Source organism: Camelina sativa, chromosome 17 (assembly GCF_030686135.1).
Source record: "Camelina sativa cultivar CO46 ecotype springtype chromosome 17, ASM3068613v1".
Lineage (NCBI taxonomy): Eukaryota > Viridiplantae > Streptophyta > Magnoliopsida > Brassicales > Brassicaceae > Camelina > Camelina sativa.
Window position 1 is genome coordinate 28,965,781 of NC_141896.1, and position 20,759 is coordinate 28,986,539.

The 20,759-nt window shown below is 38.8% G+C and overlaps 2 protein-coding genes across 2 annotated transcripts; both read right to left on the reverse strand.

The window, feature by feature from the left end:
- Positions 1 to 8,886: 8,886 nt before the first annotated feature.
- On the reverse strand, positions 8,887 to 10,013 carry LOC147924453 (uncharacterized). Its single transcript, XM_087496784.1, has 5 exons — positions 9,879 to 10,013; positions 9,519 to 9,789; positions 9,333 to 9,444; positions 9,127 to 9,251; positions 8,887 to 9,017 (listed from the first exon to the last, which is right to left on the reverse strand). Exons 1-5 carry the CDS (start codon positions 10,011 to 10,013, stop codon positions 8,887 to 8,889), a joined length of 774 nt encoding a protein of 257 aa, XP_087352910.1.
- Positions 10,014 to 15,844: 5,831 nt separating this feature from the next.
- Positions 15,845 to 19,258, reverse strand: LOC104773652 (uncharacterized). Its single transcript, XM_087496785.1, has 7 exons — positions 18,998 to 19,258; positions 18,410 to 18,916; positions 18,165 to 18,324; positions 17,716 to 18,074; positions 16,824 to 17,443; positions 16,632 to 16,731; positions 15,845 to 16,555 (listed from the first exon to the last, which is right to left on the reverse strand). Exons 1-7 carry the CDS (start codon positions 19,256 to 19,258, stop codon positions 15,845 to 15,847), a joined length of 2,718 nt encoding a protein of 905 aa, XP_087352911.1.
- Between the last annotated feature and the right edge of the window lie 1,501 nt (positions 19,259 to 20,759).

Consider the following 20,759-nt stretch of genomic DNA (forward strand, 5'->3'; position numbering starts at 1 on the left):
AAAACACTACCCACTTGACTCCGAAGAGGTTGGAGATATGTGTGAAGAACTCATCACTGAGCTTATTCAATATGGAGCATCACACAATACAACTTATGGTGTGTTTTTTGACTACCCTGATGATGGGGAAATAACAACTCCTTTGTGCGCACTAAAATGCGTGCTCTCAATGAGGAAGAAAGACGTACTCAATATGGTGGGCCCTTACAAGCATCGTTGCAGGAAATGCACAATCTGGTGGTGCGCTCGCCGAATTAGTCAAATGCTTTGGTAGTTATAACGAAACATGTTTGCATTTCCTCGTTTCCGTATACACCTTATCTCCTATCAATTCTAATTTTAATATTAAACGAAGTATTTTGTCAGCGATGCACATTTGCATAGTAAGGCAAGCTAATAAAGGTAGCCACGAACTTTGTTAGATGTGATAACTGGCTATTAGTTCCATGAAAACTAATAGTTTATCGAATATCTTATTCTGTACATGGCTAAGACCTACATCAACAGTTACATGCCCGTGTAGCTTGAATTGAATTGTACCCTTTTATACTTAAAATTGAAACCACTATATTTAATGTATAATATAGGGAAATTAACAATGTGTTTGTATCTATTAGTAGTCGTATTTAATGCAATGACATGTTGCAATTTTTAATGCAATGGCCAACTGATTTGACGTCCATATAAGTCAATTTGAATCGATATGACTTGCAGGGTTGTAGATGTCAAATATCAGTTATGTAATTTTACTTATATACGTACACAAGTACCAAAGAACTAACAGAGCTTGTTGAATACTTTTGGCGTGGCTAATAAACAGAATTAAATCATTACATTTTTATATAAATATATTCCTATACAATCAGTACATTTTACTGTTAAATACCATCGAGTTAATTACCTGTTATAGTAAAAAAAAAATTACCACTGTTCTCACTATATATAGATGTACGTACGTAAGACGATGTTTTATTCCCTACACACAGCAAATACCATCCACAGCCCATATCGTCTCCAACAAAAAAAAAAAAAAAAAAAAAAAAAACAATGAACACCCCTCCGAACGAGATATTCCTGGCCATCAAGCTGCCAAACCCTACAAGCCTCCTTGTCAATTTTATACCCGTATCTGTCACTCCTATCCCCGCCTTGGTCGAGGCGCTGAACACTGTCGACCTCCAAACTGTTCAACTTTGTCCCTTCATCACGTGGCCACAGTTCATCACTATGGAGTCTAAGTTCAGGCCCTACTTTGAGCTTATCCTCTACAGGGGCCACATCGTAACGAACTATCTTGAGGGCGTCAGGCTAGCTTCAAACTCCCCCACCTTTGCTGAAGGTATGGCAAAGCTACGCTATTTTGCACCAACGGATCCGTATGCGAATTTTGCTTATGTGCTGTTCGCAACGTTTACCGGCCAAGTGATGGAGGCCGAGGCGTTTGGCAATATTTTCTGGTTCATGGTCCCTCACATGAACACCGCCGTTGAAGTCGCTGGCCTGGTTATGTTCCATGTTGCGAACCTCCATCTCCGTGGTCCCCTTTTTGAAGTGAGATCGTCGCCTTCTCTCCTCCACCACCGTAGGTGTACTTGCAGTAGCTACCTCACCAGGTGTAAGTCCTGTTTTTTCTACTGGTATGCACAGGAGTTGCGCTCGTTCTTATAAGATCCTCTTTTCATGTTTTTATTTTTTTGCGGCTTAACCTTAGTGACGACGTTTTCAACTAGGTTAATGTACAAATATTATGTACTTGATGGTTGTTTTTTTCTTTTTGGAACCTCGAACCATTATCCGGTGTATGCCGGAGTTTATTTTATAATCAACGTATGTATTCTATTAAGTATTATCCCGCCATCGTACACGGTGCCACACCTATGTATTTGTGTACGTACAACGTAACAGGGCATCGTACATAAATACATAGTTGTACACGGTTCCAAACCAGTTCTATTGTGTGTGACGTGTACGTACACATGGACTAGTCCCGTTCATATCGTTCTGTTTTACTTAATAACATACCCTACAAATTATCGATGTACGTACCACCGCTCATATAAGTTCACATGTACGTACCAGACGTATACAACAGCACATTAAAACAAAAAAAAAACTTTAAAGAGCAGCCATTGGAGATTATAGAACTAAAGGATTTCACATATAGATTTTGCCAACCACCAAAGTCCGCAATTAGTACACAAGATGTCGTAATCTCGAAAGTTTATAGAGAAGAAACCGGATTGGATACAACAAATGGCGGCACAGTCCGGGTTAGGGATGAGGTGAGTAGATGGATAGAGGAATGTATCCTTGTACGTGTTTTGAAGTGCCACCTGGTATGTAAACAACCGGCGAAACACAGACTTGCCTACAAATCTGACCCCATGCGATTTGAGAGGAAAGTGATGTGCATCAAATAAGTGAAGAAAATGAACCGCCATCTGTTCGCTTCCATATAACATAGAAAAGATACCACATGCCAGTGTTGCCTCAGCGTCTGCGGGAACGTTACGAGATAGAACAGAAATGCCTCGCTTGATGTCTCTCTCCTCCGCAACAATCCGGAGGCCCTCGTAGTAGATTGCAACTTCGTTTCCAGCTTTGAAGCATTTTTTGAATATACGCCTATGAATCCCTTTATCTTGAGGGCCACCATTTGGGTCGTCTGACGTTTGGATCAATAACGGATGCCAACAGATGTTGTAGATGTTTGCATCCTCGCCGACCCGACATTAAAATTGGAGCAAGGTGCGACAGCCCATCTACTGCGAGAAGCCTAAAGATTTCGAGTAAAATATCATCAGGGAGATATGGGAGCTTATTGTGTGCTTTCGCCATTTTTTCTTTTTTTTTGAGATTTCGTTATCGGAGCTATTATATATACTTCAACAATAAAGGAGGTAGGTTGTGAAATTTGTATATATACTGTACAATATAATTACTCTGCGTGTCCTTTTAGCACAATGCATAATGAAGAATAAGTTACACAGAGTAATTAGTTGGGAAAAGGTGTACGTAATGCTTACGCAACATCATACTGGTTCACACGATAAAGGTTTTTCTCTCGTCGTCTCGGTAACCAAAAATATATACTGTACTCGTTGGGCAAAGTTTATAATTATTACTTGCTTAAAAAGTGATCAGTAAACACTATGATGAGATAATAGTCATTTGAAAATATAAGTAAGAATGACTTTCCACAAAAGAAGATGTCAAATCCCTGCATGTACTTGTCGCATTTAATGCTATAGCTATTGGCTGTTCCGGACGTCAAATTGGAAAGTTGTGTAGTTCGTATATAATTTGACTCAAATCCGGTTTGTAGAAAAAGACACGTTTCCGTACTAGCATATTTTACAAATAAATTTACACGAGTTCTCTAACTTTATAAAGCAAATATGTGGCTGTTCAAGTGCAGATCCAGGGCGAAAAGCATCAAGTCCTGTCATCACTTTATAAGTTACCATTCAAGATAGATATTATTTTTAACTGCAGTTTATTTGTCTTTTTTGTGGTTAATGCATGAGAAATACATGCATAAATTGTATACCTTTTTATTATGCTCTTCACCCTTAATCTAGACCTGAACAGCTAAATATTTGATCTACCTTTACTCTGCTTGTAAATCTGAAACCGCTAATAACCGAATATTATTTAAAACAAGCCCGAGTAAACCATCTCTTAAAGTGTTTATCACAATTATGGTACAGGGTTTCGAATTGAGGGAAACATAATTTTGGTCTATCGATGCTTGTTAATATTTATGAGTTTAATGGTTAAGGTGTGGGCTTAGCGATATCCTCTTTCGTTTTGGTCGGGATCTCGTTATTAATTTATGATTCCCGGTTATTTGTTAGTCTTGTAAATATACAAACTATACATATGTACGTATACTACATTGGGAAGGTACGTACATTTAGGGTCTTATTAAACGGACACCATGGAAAGTTGAAAGGCCGCGCCGTTTCGAGATTTCGCTCTCCGTAAATATTTAAATTGCTCTCAACCTTCGTCAATTCCTAACACAGTTTAAAGTAAGAGATATCCAAAATCTAAGATCACCATGAGCTTCAGAACCGATCGTATTGCTGAACTGGACCGCGAGAGAAGGAATTGGTGTTGGTGTATCCATGCCAAGGTGTTGAACGCTTGGTCGATTCACGAATGCTTTATAAAACGAGTTCTCCTCCTTGTGGACGAAGAGGTTAGTTGAACAAGTCTTTCTTATTTCGCTAAATCCAACAGTTTTTGATGTATAACAATTTATCTGTTATGAAGGGTTCCACAATCGAAGTGGTGTTTCTACAGGGTGAATACCCAAATATCCCGCCAAACCCTGAAATCGGTTCCTGGTACGATATTCGGGAGTTTAAATTAATCAATCCAACTCTCAAGGAGAGGAATACTCATCACCCATACCAAATCAAGTTTACGCATGAGTCAACCATGGATGTGATCCAACCTTTGAATCACATAAATTACTTCCGCTTCAAGGATATCGATGATATAACTCGTGGCAGAGCTACTCATCCCGTTTCTTTCGGTATGTTTTATCTATAATTTCTTTAATATGTATATATTAATGTTCGTGGAATTATGAACTTGCGATTGTTGCTGAGATTCATTTAGTGGTCGTTTGGTCAGTTGAGGACGTTACTTTTAAGTGTATCATTTGCAAAAGTACAAAATAAACGTTACATCCCCATTTTATTTTCCCCCCGTTAGATGTTTGTGGGTGCATCGTAAATGTGGACGTCATAAGAAGACGTTACGATGGTAGGTGTATTGAAGTTGTCTTCACTCTCCTGAATGGCAGGTTAAGGACCTATTATGCTATAGACATAGTAATATACATATATATATTTGAACTTCATAGGTTTAAATTTGAAAGCAACTGTGCGTTAATGCAGGAATGAAAGTGTCAAATGTCGTCTCACAGACTTCTATGCCCATCAATTCCTCTCTGATTGGGAATTAAAGGGATGTCATGTTCTCCACAAATCCGAGCCAGTGTTTTGTGTCTTCCGGTTCTTTAAGGTTGGGAGTTATGAAGGTACGTCAGATGAAATTGATATTATGATAGAAGCAAGTACATGTAACTTGTCTATCAACTCAATTACGTAAATGTGTGTAGGCGTACCATGTCTTGTACACACCGAAGCGTCTTCTAAATTCTTCATTCGAGCAGATTTTGAAGGACTTCGACATCACAAGGAGATGTAAGTTGATATTATATTAATACTTGGTATGAAAGCGTATGTGTTCTTATCTGTTCACAGTCTCACATGTACATTTAATTTTTAAAACTTATAGAAGTGAGTTTGCTGCACAACACCACATTAACAATGTGATGGGACACGATGGGACAACAATTGAAACAATTGCCCAGGAAGGAGAAAGCTCCGGAACCCATACAGAATCTGCAAAGACGTTCGTCAGACTGTCCGCGGAATGAGGAATGAAAAACTGACGAGAAATAGAAATCAAAATGTTGTTTTCTATTTCAAATATTGGTTTATTTTCGTGAGAATATGTACACTGGTTTTATTGTTAAAACGTACTCTATCCTTTTTATTTTATATTCTAATAATTATTGAAATTGAGATAGAAAATAATGTGGAATTTTGAATATTAAAATTGTTATTATTAGTAGCTATTTCACAAAAATATTAGAAAATGTTCATTTGTTTTTGGACATTAAATAAAGTAAAAGAAATGACCGATTGCTTGTTCTTATTCCTAATAATAAGTAGAATCTTTAATGTTGTATTGTCTTATCAGAAGGATAATTTATTCCCCACACCATAGTTGATGTACGTTGGGAGTCATAATATATTGTGGTAGTCGTCTACGTACAGAAGCTTAAATAATCGTACAATCAATACAAGTGAATAGCAACCCTTCGGATTGATCTAGTTGAGAGGAAGTGATGATAATTACGTAACTGGATACACATCAAATAAACATAATGATGAGAAAACTATCATATCTAAGCAACAATAAATACGACTCTCTTCGAAGTTGTCACATTAGAGAACATACAAATGTCATAGTCTAGGCTTAGGGTTAGCTGATGGTTGAGTTAACGAATTCGAATATAATGAATTTGAAATCCGATAATACGAAACTGACACGTGGTTCGCACTACTTATTTGTTTTAGTAATTCTAATCGAGTAGGCGTGCATGAGAGCTCATAAACCTAAAATGGGTTCCTTCGTAATTAAGTAGTTAACAATAGGGTAATTTAAAACGACGTCATATAGAAACTAGTATAAATTTCCACGATTTTCGCCAAACTCCCCAACCACCTCTCACATCGTAGGTTTTATTAGTGGGCAGGCGGTAGTTTCCGTCTATTTGGTTCTGCACATACTGCACATATTGCTATTAACTCCCAAAAAATGGCGACTTCTAGCCGTAAGAAGACTGATCTGCCAGACAAGATCTTGATAAAAATAGCCAAGCATCTCGTAGTTGATGGGTTCTGGCGAGCAGGCCCATTATTAAAGGCTGGTCGGCGAGGAGTGGATACGGTGCTTGCCCGAAAAGTTCTGAAGGTTGCCAGCATCTACCCAATCTGTGAACATCCTTCTTCATTCCAAACGACAAGGAAGCCAAATGGTGAACTCCAGGAAGAAGGGATTCACATGCGTATTTTCGAAAAATGCTTGGACGCAGGGAACAGAATAGCAATCTACAACGAGGGGCTACGGATCGTTGCCGAGGAGCGAGACATTGAGCGCGGTATCGCACTACTAAAAAACAACGTTCCCGAAGATGCCGAGTCCACTCTCGCATGTGGAATTTTCTCTATGTTATATGGGGACGAGCAGATGGCGGTTCGTTTTCTTCACCAATTTGAGGAACATCACTATCCACTCCAATCAGAGGGAGTACGGCTTATCGGGGAAGATCTGTTCCAACGGTTGAGTATGTTTAAGAAGGCGCGTAAAACACGTACAAAGATTCTTTTGTATATCCCTCCAGTTCGTTGATCCCTTTCCCGGACTGTGCCATGAGTAGTTGTTTGAGATGGGGCAGGTTATCGACCAACACACGTTATTATGACATCATCTGTGTAAATTGCGGAGTGTGGTGGGTGGCCAAATCTATATGTGAAATCCTCTAGGTGTATCGTCGGTTCCCTTCTGTGTTGCGTTTCACCTTGCCACGTATGTTTCATTAGATAATTAAATTACTATGTAATGAAGATGTTAATTAACGTGTATGCCAATATCTGTCGTTTTGGTCGTTTTGCTCCTTTTGTTCCGAAAATGTGTACTAGATGTCGTATTGCTCCTTATATTCCGAAAAAGGTCTAAAATGGCAATTCCCTAGCTTCAAACCATCCATATAGACGACGTGTACTTAGTTTCACCGGGAAAACACACAAAACTATCAACAGTGCCGGCCCAACCAATTTTGCCCATTAACAAACAGTAGGAAAAAAAAGTTCCTACTACAACTTTACAAGGGCTCGAACTCGTGACACTGAAGGACAGTCAAGGCCAATCCTACCACTGTACCACCGCACCTTTTTTGATATTGATTCCCCTAAAATCGCTAATATAATATGTAGCATAAAGCCCTTGATTTACGGGCTTTGTTAAAGGACCGGCACTGTATCAAGCTTACGACGCCGTTCGTATCTAGTGGAAAACGACACAACTTGGAAAAGTTCATGTTGTTTTAGAATACAAAAAACGACACAAAACAGAATGTTCTATAAAAGCTAACCGAATATAATCGATATCTTATAAAATTCAGGGAAATTAGGGTTCATTGAACTGATTTGGGGGAAACAGAGAGAGCCGCTGCCATAGATGTTGGATTAGATTTAGAGAGTTGGATATTCGGTTAATAGTTTAACGTTCCTCTTTTCTTTATTTTCCCTCCTTCAATTACGTTATCAGTTTCGTTCTTAATGTCTGCTTTGGCAAACACGAGTCCAGTCGAGTATGACGATGCAGAGTATGGGATCCCGGCTGTTTGTTATTGTGGTGAAAGGCCAAACCTACAACCTTCTTTTACAAGGACAAACCCAGGGAGGCTCCACTACACTTGTAGAAATAGAGAGGTAAGTAACGTACAGTTTCCCAGAGGTTGATTAAAGATCAGATTTATTTGCATAACTTGAGGTTTTCGTTTTAACAAACATTATAAGCAAAAAAATGCAGGATGGGGACTATCACATTTTTAAATGGTGGGATGAAGCTATGATGGAGGAACTGAAAACAGTGAAGGAAGATCTTCTAAAGTTAACTAGTTTGAATCAAATGCGTGAAGCGCTTTAGGGACAAAAAGAGGAGATTGCTAACATCTTAAATATGCACAAGGAAAATCAAATGGAGTTGGAAAGGATGAAGGCGTTGATTGCGTACAAGAGTGATGGATTAACTATGAAATTAAAACTGACCAATGTGTTTGTTGCGACTTTGGTTATACTAGCAACAATGACCTATTTTTTAAAGTAGTTTGGTCGTTTTATTAGTAGTACTTTGGGTTGTGGTTTAATTGTTTAACATCAAGTTATAAACGTTTTATTTGGTTTACTCCCATTTTTTTATCGTCTAAAAAAAAGACTGTTTGAAACCTTGTCGTGTTATTATTATCGACCAAACCCTTGAAATTAAACATAAACATAAACATTTGTACACGTTTGTACACATACGTCTAATATTAAAGGTTGGCACTATTAGGTAGATGCTTACCAAATAAAAATATATAATTAACCATGCATAATACACACAAACATTTTACATCAAATTATTCCTATCCACGTAAGATAGATTGTTGGGATGTAGGTAATGAAGATAATATAAAGAGTCCAGCAACGTGGTTTAGAATTTTGGAATATAAGCAACATTGACAAATGGAAACATAGGCTACGAATCGTCGTCACTCCGCTCGCGCTGGTCGAAGTATTCCAACCGGAGTTTGAAATCTCTAACCTCAGGGAAGGGTGGTTCAAATATCACTTTAGAGACACCCGGTTGACTAACCACTTCCATCCCTCCTGCGGTGTGGAAAAATAAGGAAAAAGGGTAACCAAAATTAGTTTTATGCAGTAATCTTATATTTAAAAGGTGATTGAATTGTTTTAAATACGTTTGCCTAATCATTACCTCCATCCTTAAACTTGGGCCTCCAGAATCGCAAGACTACAACTGGTTTGCCTCCGCTTAGCCAAAAATTGCGGACGAAATCATCGACCATCTCATCATAAGCCACACATTGCAAGTGATGACCCCTACACACAGAGACACCTTACGTTAATAGCCCGGTATATCTTTAAAGTGTGTGAAAGCTAATAATCGCGAAAACGACTCACTCAAGATTCGTCAATGAAAACCGTATCAACCGGGTTCTCTCGGCAAAACGTGGAGCAGTTAGATCGTCCACCAATATTCTTCGTTCGACGTGAGTAACTTGCCCCATCGTGTCTATGGTGTCATGTCATTAGAATTATGGTACTGGATATGATATTAAAAACCGGAACAACACAATGCAACGTTACCTAAGCAGCAGTTCTGGGTCCAACGAGGCCATCGTTCGTAAATTTGGTCGAAGTGGACGTAATCGATGTAGTGATTGGTCGACAAGCAACGAATGTTGTCCACAACCGTGTCAGCAGTGAATTTGATCCGGTAGTTGGCAGCCACGACCTTCACAGCGGATGTGTCGTCAGTGACGACGAAATTAGAGAAGGTTTTCCACAAACCCTCCTCAATCCCCGCACAGAACTGGGGCAACAGGTCCTCGCTGATTGTTGACTGCATCTTATCTCCCTACGGTGGGGGAAAAAAGTTCAACCATGATGTACATGTATCATTTAATATTAAGTGCATATAATATGATGATGAGACGAGTCACTTACGAAAACATCCGAAACAACCATTTCAAAGGTGACGATGTTCGCTTCTCTCTTTCTCCACTTGCGGATGATCTTAACAGAAACCTTCCAATCAGATTGCCACGTCTGGAGATCGGATAGCCTGTCGAAATGCACCATGACTTTGTTGCACTTATGATTACTTTGTGATGTGATATTTTGGTTTTTGAGAGACGAATACATAGTTCACTGGGTGTGTATTTGTCTTATATAAGCAGCAAACAAACACAAATGGATTATCAATATTATGGCTTTTCAAACGTCGTGACTGCATTCCATACAGATTCATCGCATTTAGATATTTAACATGTGTAACTGCCGGTTAAGCGAAGACGAGAAATCACATGCACTACTTAATTATGACCCTATAGTCGACGTTATATATTGGCGGAAAATATATTGGTTCATTTAACAAACCAATTCAATGTAAAACTTTATAAAACATCAAGGAATAGTGAATGATGGTTTAACCAGACGAATAAAGGCTGATATATAGTGTAAATGAACCAATAACGTTGAAGAACTGTATAATTTGAATAAAAATATTTAAAGAAAAGCTCAGCCATTGCACTATTTATAAATAAAAAAATATTTTAAAATAGTTTAGTAGTAGAGGCAAAATCTTCGTTCTTAGTAATAGACGGAAAACTGAGGCCTCAGGTGCGACGGCGCATTCGGATGTCCGATAGGGTTGTTTTACATCCCGATTTTTTGAATTAAGGTGTTTAGATCTGGGATAAGTACTACAAAACGACACTCCATAGAAGTCGGCGACGGAACATTTAAGGAAGAAGAGATTACAGAGGTCGGGTGAAATCAGAGAAAGGCGACTAGTTTCGATCCCTCTTTCATCACCGGTGTTGAATCAGAAGGTAAGTGTTTCTCTTGGCTTCTTACTTTAAATTGGAAGAGAGATTGTACCCCCAAATTCTATATTAGGTTGGAAGAGTATATAGCAAATACATTTAAGAATTGCTTTGAGTAGCCCAGGATGTGAAATCGATGAATAGTAGTGTATCTGTGGCGGGCAGAGGATAAATAACCGTAAACGTCAACAGAGTTAAACTTTGGTAGACATTGGTATTAGGGTTAATTGGTTTAGTGTACGTACATATTAATATGTACGTTACTTCATGGTGATAGGATGGATCCCGAGGCTGTAGAGATCGTTCCTCAATTGAGCTTGGATCTACCGAGGAGGTTATTTGCTCTTGACCATTACCCTCTCAAAACCAAGATAAATGCGTATTGAAAACCAGAATATCTTTCTACAATACCGAGGGTGCTGAGTGGAACAAAAGAAATGGAAAACTTGTTAGAGTCTCCATTTGGGCAGCTTTTTCGTATCCTTGCTAACAAGATCTCGTTCTCCGGTAAACTAGTTCATGGATTTGTTTGCCGTCAATTGGTGACCAAAAAGCGGCATGAGATGTGGATTGTGTTTGGTGGCAATCCAATCAAGTTTGGATTACAGGAATTTGCAGAGTTGACAGGTCTCGAATGTGGAAATTATCCAAAAAAGAGAGATGTGGAAAGAGCTACAAAAACGGATAAAGGATGTATGACTGTTTGGGAAGTTCTATTCGGGGAAAACATAGAACCAACGATCTCCGAGTTGGTCAAAAGGTTGGAGACTGAGGAAATGGAAACGTGGCAGAAACTAGCTTTAGCGCTGATAATAATAGTTGATGGAGTTCTAACATGCGCCACGCAACCAGTAAAACCAGATCTGAAGACAGTGGAGTTGACCAAGAATATTGATTTTTTTTTCAAATATCCATGGGGAAGGCTGTCATTTGAACGGACGCTGGAGACTATTACAGGATTTAAATGTCCAGCAGACGTAGACAGCTTAGTAAAAACTTTCAAGCAACAATCAGTTGCTGTTCATGGATTTCCTCTAGCACTCCAGCTGCTGGCTTTCCAATCTGTCCCAGCAATTGCAAGATTAGTACCATCTGACGTTCAAGATCAGGCGTTTAATCAAAGATCTATCCACAATCTGGCTAAACTGCGGCCAATCAAGACAGCAGACATCTTCGCATGCGAGGCTGCTAAAGAGGTATGTACTTGGTTGATATAATACGTTAACGACCTGAATCTATCAGTTTCGTCAAATGTATATATATTTGTAATCATATTATAGGTGGTTATTAGACGGATGGTTGGTAGTGGGGAGCATTGTGATAGTGGAGAATTGGAGTGGCGTGACGAAGAGGAAGACCATCAAGTTGACAACATTGAAAATCTTATTAAAGCTGGCCACAAATGGGATGAGGCAATATGGATGGGAGGTGATGTAGGTGTCCAAAACAGACACGTCCCGAAGAGAAAGGTATTAAAAACATTTATACATTACAAAGGGCTTCACTATAAAGATAATTTTTTAAAAAATTAATTGTTAATTGGTGATATAGGTACAGTTGACTGTCGGAAGAGGAAAAGAGCAGACACCGCAACAATTGAAAATAAGAAAGAGAAGAGCACGAGAACTGATGGGCGACCGGGGGGTACGCCCATTGTTGATGAACGTTTGGACGATGACCAATTTGAAAGGTATGCGGCGGAACTAAGCCGGTTCTACAGGAAACAAGAAGCACTGATAAAGGAAAATCAGGCAAACATGGAGATTTTTGTACGTACAGAGATCCGCAAGGAGATAAGAGCTGCACTATTGGAGGTTAAAAGAAACGAACATGGGGAACCTTCTTACGCTTCGCATACAGTTTCAGAGAAGAAGTATTCAAAAAAAAGAAGAGGGAAAACTATAAAGTTTCGAAGAATGAGTTCAGTAATGGTTATGAAAAAAAGGGAGAGAAGGTCAGAAACAGGGGATGCGCTGACACTGCTAAGGTTGATATGACAAATAGCTTAAGGGTTGTAATTTTTTCACTACTTACATATATTAAATTATGTTGCTATCGTGGTGTGCACAGGGTGATCGAAATACTGATGGTTCGAAGGATGCCATAGATGGTCAACACTCTGTCAGTGGTGATTCTTTAGTTGGAGGCCAGGTAATGGACAACAAGATCCTCTTTAGAATGCGACTCAATCAACGTAATGGGGGTGTTTTTGCTTATGCACCTATCATATACGCTTTATATATTTGACCGTAGGATACAACCCGTACTCATATTAATGAGTGGTTAACCGATAATAACGACTGTGGCATGAACGAACCATCCCCGGACAATGGATTTAATGAGTGTCGCCAAGATTATGACGCGGGGGACATTGCTGTCGAGCTATCACCAACTAAAACCGTATCCGATGTAAGTATTTGACACGGAATGGAGATTACAACACTATATTCGTAATAAAGCATTGTCCACCTTTAATTGAACAAATATTGCTGCAGCTGAATACTAAAATGGAACCTGATCTGCATTGTAACAAAATGGTAGGTCAGGAAGTAACCATAAAAGGGATAACCATCTGTGGGTCTCATATATATTCGGTTATTTGTTTATCTCCTCTAATCTACACGTGTGAAAAATTGAGCTTGTACCAAGTTCCTACTACGAACACGCGTCTTAAAAGTTTCATTATTTTGAATAGGAGGATGGGGAAGAACTGCATCAAGAAGGCGGGAAAGTCGAGTGGTTTAACAGTAACGGAGGGGACATAAGACGTCAGGAAGACGAGTCAGATGAGGGTTGTAACAAAACCAAAATACCTGTAGAAAATGAAACTGCAGTTGACGGTCAACAAGAGGCAAGTGTCTAACTTTGATGATTTCGAGTATTTGTGACATTAGTGTACGTAAGTATGAATCTATGTACGTACATCTTATTAGGCCGAAGTCGAAGCACTACAAAAGGAAAGCGATGGCGAGGAGGGCTGTAACAAAACTGATGGACATGTACAAATAGAAACAACAGTTAACCTCCAATAGTGCAAAATTATTTTTTATTTCGAATATTTGCCATATTTATAGTGTCTACTTAGATGGTCCAGTGTACGTCACAACTAATCTATGTAAGTGCATCTTATTAGGCCAGAGACCAAGCAATACCCAACGAACGCGATGTCGAAGAGGGCTGTAAAGAGACTAGAGGTCAACCAGATCAAAGTCCCGGGGAGGAATGTATTCCCGGTGACTCAGACAATTTAGTGCCGCAGTCGGTTATTATTGTGGATGAAACAGGACGCGCAGAAGAAGTGATAATGGAGATACGTGCGAGTCAACCATCCGAAGCCATAGTGATAAAAGCAGGGTCGGTTTCATACGACCCTATGGAAGATGTTGCTGATGGGAAATTCGCCAAATTCACCGAGATGATAAAACAAGATAATGTGTAAGTGTAGTATATATTACTCCGATGACATATTGATATGCTCAATCATTGATATAGGATATTCATAATTACAAAATTTCGCAGGGTACACACCTTTTTCGGATTCCGCAAGGCAGATATCCTATTCTTCTCTACTCTTATATCGTCCCAAAAATGGGTCCATAGTTAGGTACATATTTTAAACTTTAACTACATGATTTTGGGGTGTTCATGGTTTCTTGTTGGATTTAAATCCGACCGGTTTGCGTTTAACTGCATCTGCAGCACATGGAGATGATTGCCCTAACGCTGTGGCACAAAAACGGAGAAGAAATGATAAAACAAAGTACCGTAATTTTGGACTCCGTTCTCTTTTACGAGTTGACAAGAAGGTTCCAAGCATTCAACAGGAGCACGGCGAAACGGAATTTCAGATGGGACAAAGTACTCAGACGGAATTTCAGGATGCACCACGAACCAAGGTTGAAGTGGGTTACAGATGTCGACGTTATATATGCTCCAATGAACTGGAAATCTAAGCATTGGGTAGGAGTGGGCATAAATCTTATAAAGAGACATGTTTCCATTTACGATCCTTTGATGACCTCCTCCAGAGAAACTCTTGCAATGTCCCGGATCAAGCCGGTGTGTGAGATGATACCGTACCTACTTCAGAGGGTTATCGATGTCAATTACCCTCTCGATCCATTTACCGCTGAAAGGGTTAGCCAAGTAGGACAAAACTTGAGGACGGGAGATTGTGGACCTTTTACTATGAAGTTTTTAGAACTGTTGAGCATGGGCAAACCGATGACTGATTGCTTGAAGATCACCGACAACAATATTGACAATTTCCGAAAGAAGTTCGTGATGGACGTCTACGAAGCTGCTATTGGTCCGTTAAATTAAGTAGCGAATAAACATTATTCCTGGTTGTACTTATTACTTTCACGCAGGTGGTCCATATGATCCGTAACAGTCTGTTAGGATGATTATGGTTCGCTGAATTTGAATACAATTTAATCACATCACGCTCATCATATCATAGGATTGCCAGTAGGGACAAGTTAGTGTGCTCAAAATGGATAGAAACTAAGCACCAACCATGGACCTAAAAATCAATTCTATAACGTTAGAAAATCGATTGTACGTACACTGATGAATATACGTACGTGTGTACACAGACCATAAATATACGTACGTGTGTACACAGACCATAATAAGGCCGTTACTTAGTTGATGGTACGTACACATATGAATATACGTACGTGTGTACATAGACCATAATAAGGCCGTTACTTAGTTGATGGTACGTACACATATGAATATACGTACGTGTGTACACAGACCATAATAAGGCCGTTACTTAGCTGATGGTATGTATACATCTGATAAAGGCCTAACATATACTAATACTGGTTAGAAAGACGTCATAATGATACATATCTAGACCCTCCAATATACAAAAAACACTACACCTGAAGAGGGTTTACAAACAACCGATAGGAGCTATGTGAGTGACCAGACCTCGGAAAATCTAAGAACGACATCCTCAAATCCCACATGTTACCAAAAAAATGACCAAACACGCATCTTCTATTAGCAACACGCGTAAAACCAATCTTCAATTTTGCAAAATCATACTGCTCCGGTAATGTACATGGAACCTCTTCAACTTTTTGATCCCGAGTTGAACTCAGCTTCCGGATAATCTACTGTCTCCGACGTAGCATCTAGTTGGAGAAAGCAGTCTCGGTCTGGGACCTCATCAAACACGTCTGCAGCAAGTTTCATCCTAATAGAAGGCATGGTCGCATCACATAGGCCTGTGTAATTTACTCCAAGAGCTATACACTCTAAGCACTTCAACGTGTACACACCACAGTCACCTTGTTGATAGTTCTGTGGGAGTGTTTTCACCCGGTAGTAACTAAATGCCGCCGCCCCGATATGCTCATCTTTGTACCTCCGGTTATATGCTTGTATCAAGCGTGGGATCATTTTTGCGAACGGTTTGCACTTCTTTTGTAGACTCTCGTCGGTTCTACCGCTGTTTATGCTATCGTAAACTCTTAGCCTCCGCTGGACTAAGTCAGCTTCGATGGCTACCCAATGGTTGTTATCGAGGTTGTATGGGAAGAGCAGGGTGTCTACATCGTCAACCCACACCTTGTTTGTCATTCCGTATTTTGGCAGCCTTCCCACGTACGTCTCAAAATAACCTTCTCCAAAAACCCATTGATTAGAGGCTTCCATTTTAGGGAATTCGAATGCCCACATACTAACAAACAAAGGATCAAGAAAAGCAATACGATCTGTTTTATATGGGGATGGCGTTTGCGTCCCCCTAATACGGAACATATGCATACATGTAACCATGTGCTGCAACACGAGTGACATCTATCAGGCATTAGTATACCATAGTTAACTGCGTCAAATGTTATGCTACGAAGCTTACCGCATCCCATAACCAGCCGAATGTTGTAGTTGGCCACAATTGTTTAGGGGTCAGGAGGCGAAAATAAAATTCGGCATTTCCAGTGCAAGGTACTTTAGCCCTAAATACCAAAATTAACAAATCAGTTATAGATCGTAGTCCTCAAATCCGAATTTAGACACTAATTATATACAACTCTAAATGAAGACTTACAAATCATCAGTTAGGAAGGACATCAGCTTTGCAATTTTCTCAGGACTTGCCTCACTAAAAGGATCGTACACTGCGGGAGATAGGACTACAATGTGGCTTTCACGTCGGGTCATTAATGCAGCTCGCATTGATTCGTCATTAGGGTTTAACCCTATGTTGGTGCCCACTGGATCTACTAATAGAAAATCAAGCTCTCTTGATGGAGGAAACACCTTTTGTAACAAATATGCAAAATACCTGGCTTTCTCCTTATCTTTCACTGTATGAGACGATGCAGGACTGCTGGTCCCCTTGGTTAAATCCACAACAGATTCGCACTTTCGATCCGACGAGCCAGGGTTACCACCACTTACCGGATGGATAACATTAATAGGAACGGGTTGAGCACCTGCTCCATCAACTTTGTCATTATACTTTGCTCTTTTATCGCCTTCCTCTGTCTCCCAACTCTGTACTCTTTTGACACGCTGTACACTGTCTACCATCTGCTTTGAAATTCGCTCTACACTGTCCTCTGGTTCGATTTTAATACTCCCAGACCACATGACCTTATCCTTAATGGCTAACGGATTCCTAACACAACTAGCAACTTTATAACCATCCTTGTCCGAATGCTTTATCTGATATAGCCATGACTTGAAACAAAAGACATGTATTTGACGTTATATACAAGACATTTGAAATATAATATGACGCTGTTAAACTAGAGACAAAGTATACAAATTGCTAAATTGTGTGTACGAAAAAAATCATATATCAAAATAATTACAAAATTATACAACTTCACAAAACTGAAATTGATATTGTTTCCTCGAATAGATAAATACAAAGACTTCATACTGAACAATAGATATATAATAACAATTTTATCAATACGGTACGCAGATCATACCTCCTCTATTTTTTGTTCGTCATTTCTTAATGTAAGAGGTCCTTGTGTATGCGCTCCTCCATCCGTTGTGTTGATAACAACTTTCTTCAATAGTTGAACGTCACTCTCAAAGTTACCCATCCTACTCTCCATACCTTGAAGTTTGAACACAACTTCCGCTATTGCTCTAGAAAACGATATCTGAATATTATCCATTTTCGCCCCTAGTGTTTCAACCATAGTAAATAACCTTCCACTACCATCTTCACCCTGCACACCTGAATGCTTATCTCTAGACGCCTTCTCTGCTGAACATTTGTCCCCAACACTTTCTTTCTGCTCCTTCGCATTATTGGGGACATTACGGATGCTGGTTGGGGCTGTTTCAAGGAAATCATCGTCACTTACCCCTGCAACATGTTGCCTCCTCTCCCTCTTCTTCGTATGTTCCCCCTTCCTTTTTTTTACACAATCCCATTCTCTTTCATCCACTTCGCCATTGATCACGTCTAACAGCAGATTATCCAGTTTCTTCTTCAAACCTTCTCCTACACCATACACACAATACTGTCTTGGCCAATCTGGATATATGAACTCCAAAGGTTTAGGTACTAAATGCTTCACCTGAAGCTGCATTTCAGATACCATAACTTTTAATAATCTATCACAAAGAAAAAATGCAGACAAATAATGTATACGTAAATTGAAGGCATACCTCCCCATTATTAAGGAGTTTGCTCCCGGATATGAAGGCTTCGATATCTTTCCTTGGCCTCCCTCCTCTCCACCTTAACAGAGGCAAATCTACACCTTCTCTTACATTCCCGTAGCTAGCCCCTAGCACCTTCACGCTCTCAAATGCCCATATCAGCAATACATGGACACATCCATGGAGGGTATAAGCATTGTTAGGTAACCCAAGGACTTTGATGGAATCAACTAAACTCTTGAATCCAACCCTACCCCATTGAAAACTCTCAAATGCTTCTTCATTCAACGCCCTTTTAGCGTATTCCAGAGAAATCCGACTGTTCCTTGATAAACCAAGCACTCCAACATGAACAAGATACAACCGAGCTATCTGCGTCTTCATTTCATCAGACCACCCACGGCAGCTTCTCAAACCCTCAACTAGCTCCTCCCAGTTGGGTCCATTAAAAGCTTTCACCTTTAAAGCCGCCCATAAAGGTGTATGATCGACTTCAAACTCTGTTTCATCAATCTTCTCACAATTCAAACCACTAATTTCTTCATATTCATATAGAGAGAACCTCAGCGGCTTTCCTCCAACCAAAAACCATACCTCCGAAGGAATGTTTATTGCCAATTGATTGGACAATAGATAATGGATGGTCTTCCCACAAAACAGGTAGTCAGATTCGGCTAGATCCAATAGAACTCCCAGCTGCGAATTCTTTCTTATTTTGTCATACACCTCATCACCAACAAAGTCTTTCAAACCACCAAGATTGGACAAACTACAATCGTGGTGCATGCTTCTCATCGGCAGTGGAAAATTACCAACCCCATACAACCTACTTGGATACCTCTTGCTTGACCCCATATCTAAGACAGAAGCTTTAGTTTAGTTATTAATTCAATATCACAAAACATTTGTTGCTTAGATTAGCAACGAAGCAACATGAAGTCACACAAATATCTTCCAAAAAACAGAGCTCAACAACATACAGAAAACTAACATACAATATACAAGGCCTACTATGTAATACTCGGGTATAAGAAAACTGTAAGCAATAGAGACTAAACCACGATATAGAAATTTACCTCTGAGCAAATCGCTTTATTTCCCTCCTCCTCTACTTCAAACCACCTCGCCGTCAACTCGCCGTCAGTGGTCCTCCAGCCAAACGTCCTCCACACAGATTCTTTTCACGCTGCAAGCTATCTAAAAATAGCTGATCTCAACCCAACAATCGTAAGACAAACAACACAAAGATTCAAGGGATCGACTTAGGTTTATGATCTTTTTATTTTCCCCTTTTAAGATCTTCGTTTTAAAAGAGAATGGCATAAATCGTAATAAAACACACAACTCAGATATAGAAGTAATTTGCAAACTTTTATGTGTTATTCTAGTAAGGCAGAAATCTCAACGTGTTAGTCTAGTAATAAACCTACTTTTATGCAATATTCTAGGTAATTTCCCATTTATGTATTATATGTTACATAAGTAAAAAAAAAACATACAAAATTATGGGCTATTCGTAAAAATACTAGTATATCTTTTGTTCAAAAAAAAATTACTCCTTTTGTTTCATATTATAGGATGTTTTAGAAAAGTTATATTGTTTCATAATATATGATGTTTTCAATTTTCTATGCAACTTTTAAATTAGTTTAATATTTTATATTATGCAGTCTTGTTTATTATTGGTTGAATTTTTTAAAGAAGCAATTTCTTAATCTGCGTGTTTTTACTCAAAACATCCTATATCACTTATTTTCTTTCTTCAAACCAAAAAAAAACTAAAACTAAACTTTACACTTTCAAACTAAATCATATACCTTAAAAACAACCCGTAAACTCTAAATACTAAAATCAAACCCAAAACTTCTAATTATAGATCCTTAATAGTCACTTTTTTTAAGGTAGAGCAAAATACATAGTTCTAAGATAATTTGTTAAAAATACCCTTTTTGGTATATCTCTTTTCAAAAATACCCCCTTTTTTGGCTATTTTTATTTTTGCCCTCCTTTAATTTTTAATGACCATTTTATCCTTAGAAGAAATATATTTTAATCAATAAAAAGAAAAACAAAATTTTCCTGCCAAAAAAATTTCCGACATATTTTCCCGCCAAATAATTTTCGAAAAAAATTTCCCGCCAAAAAAATATTTTGTCAAAAAGACTTTGATAAAAATTTTTGACAAAAAAAAATTTTCCCGCCAAAAAACATTTACAAAGTTTTTAAAAGGTTTTATAAAGTTTCTACCTTATAAAAGCCTTGTAAACACCTTGTAAAGGCTTTTACAAGATTTTGTAAAGAGTTTTAAAAGGTTTTTTAAACACCTTGTAAAAGCGTTTACAAGGTTTTTAAAAGG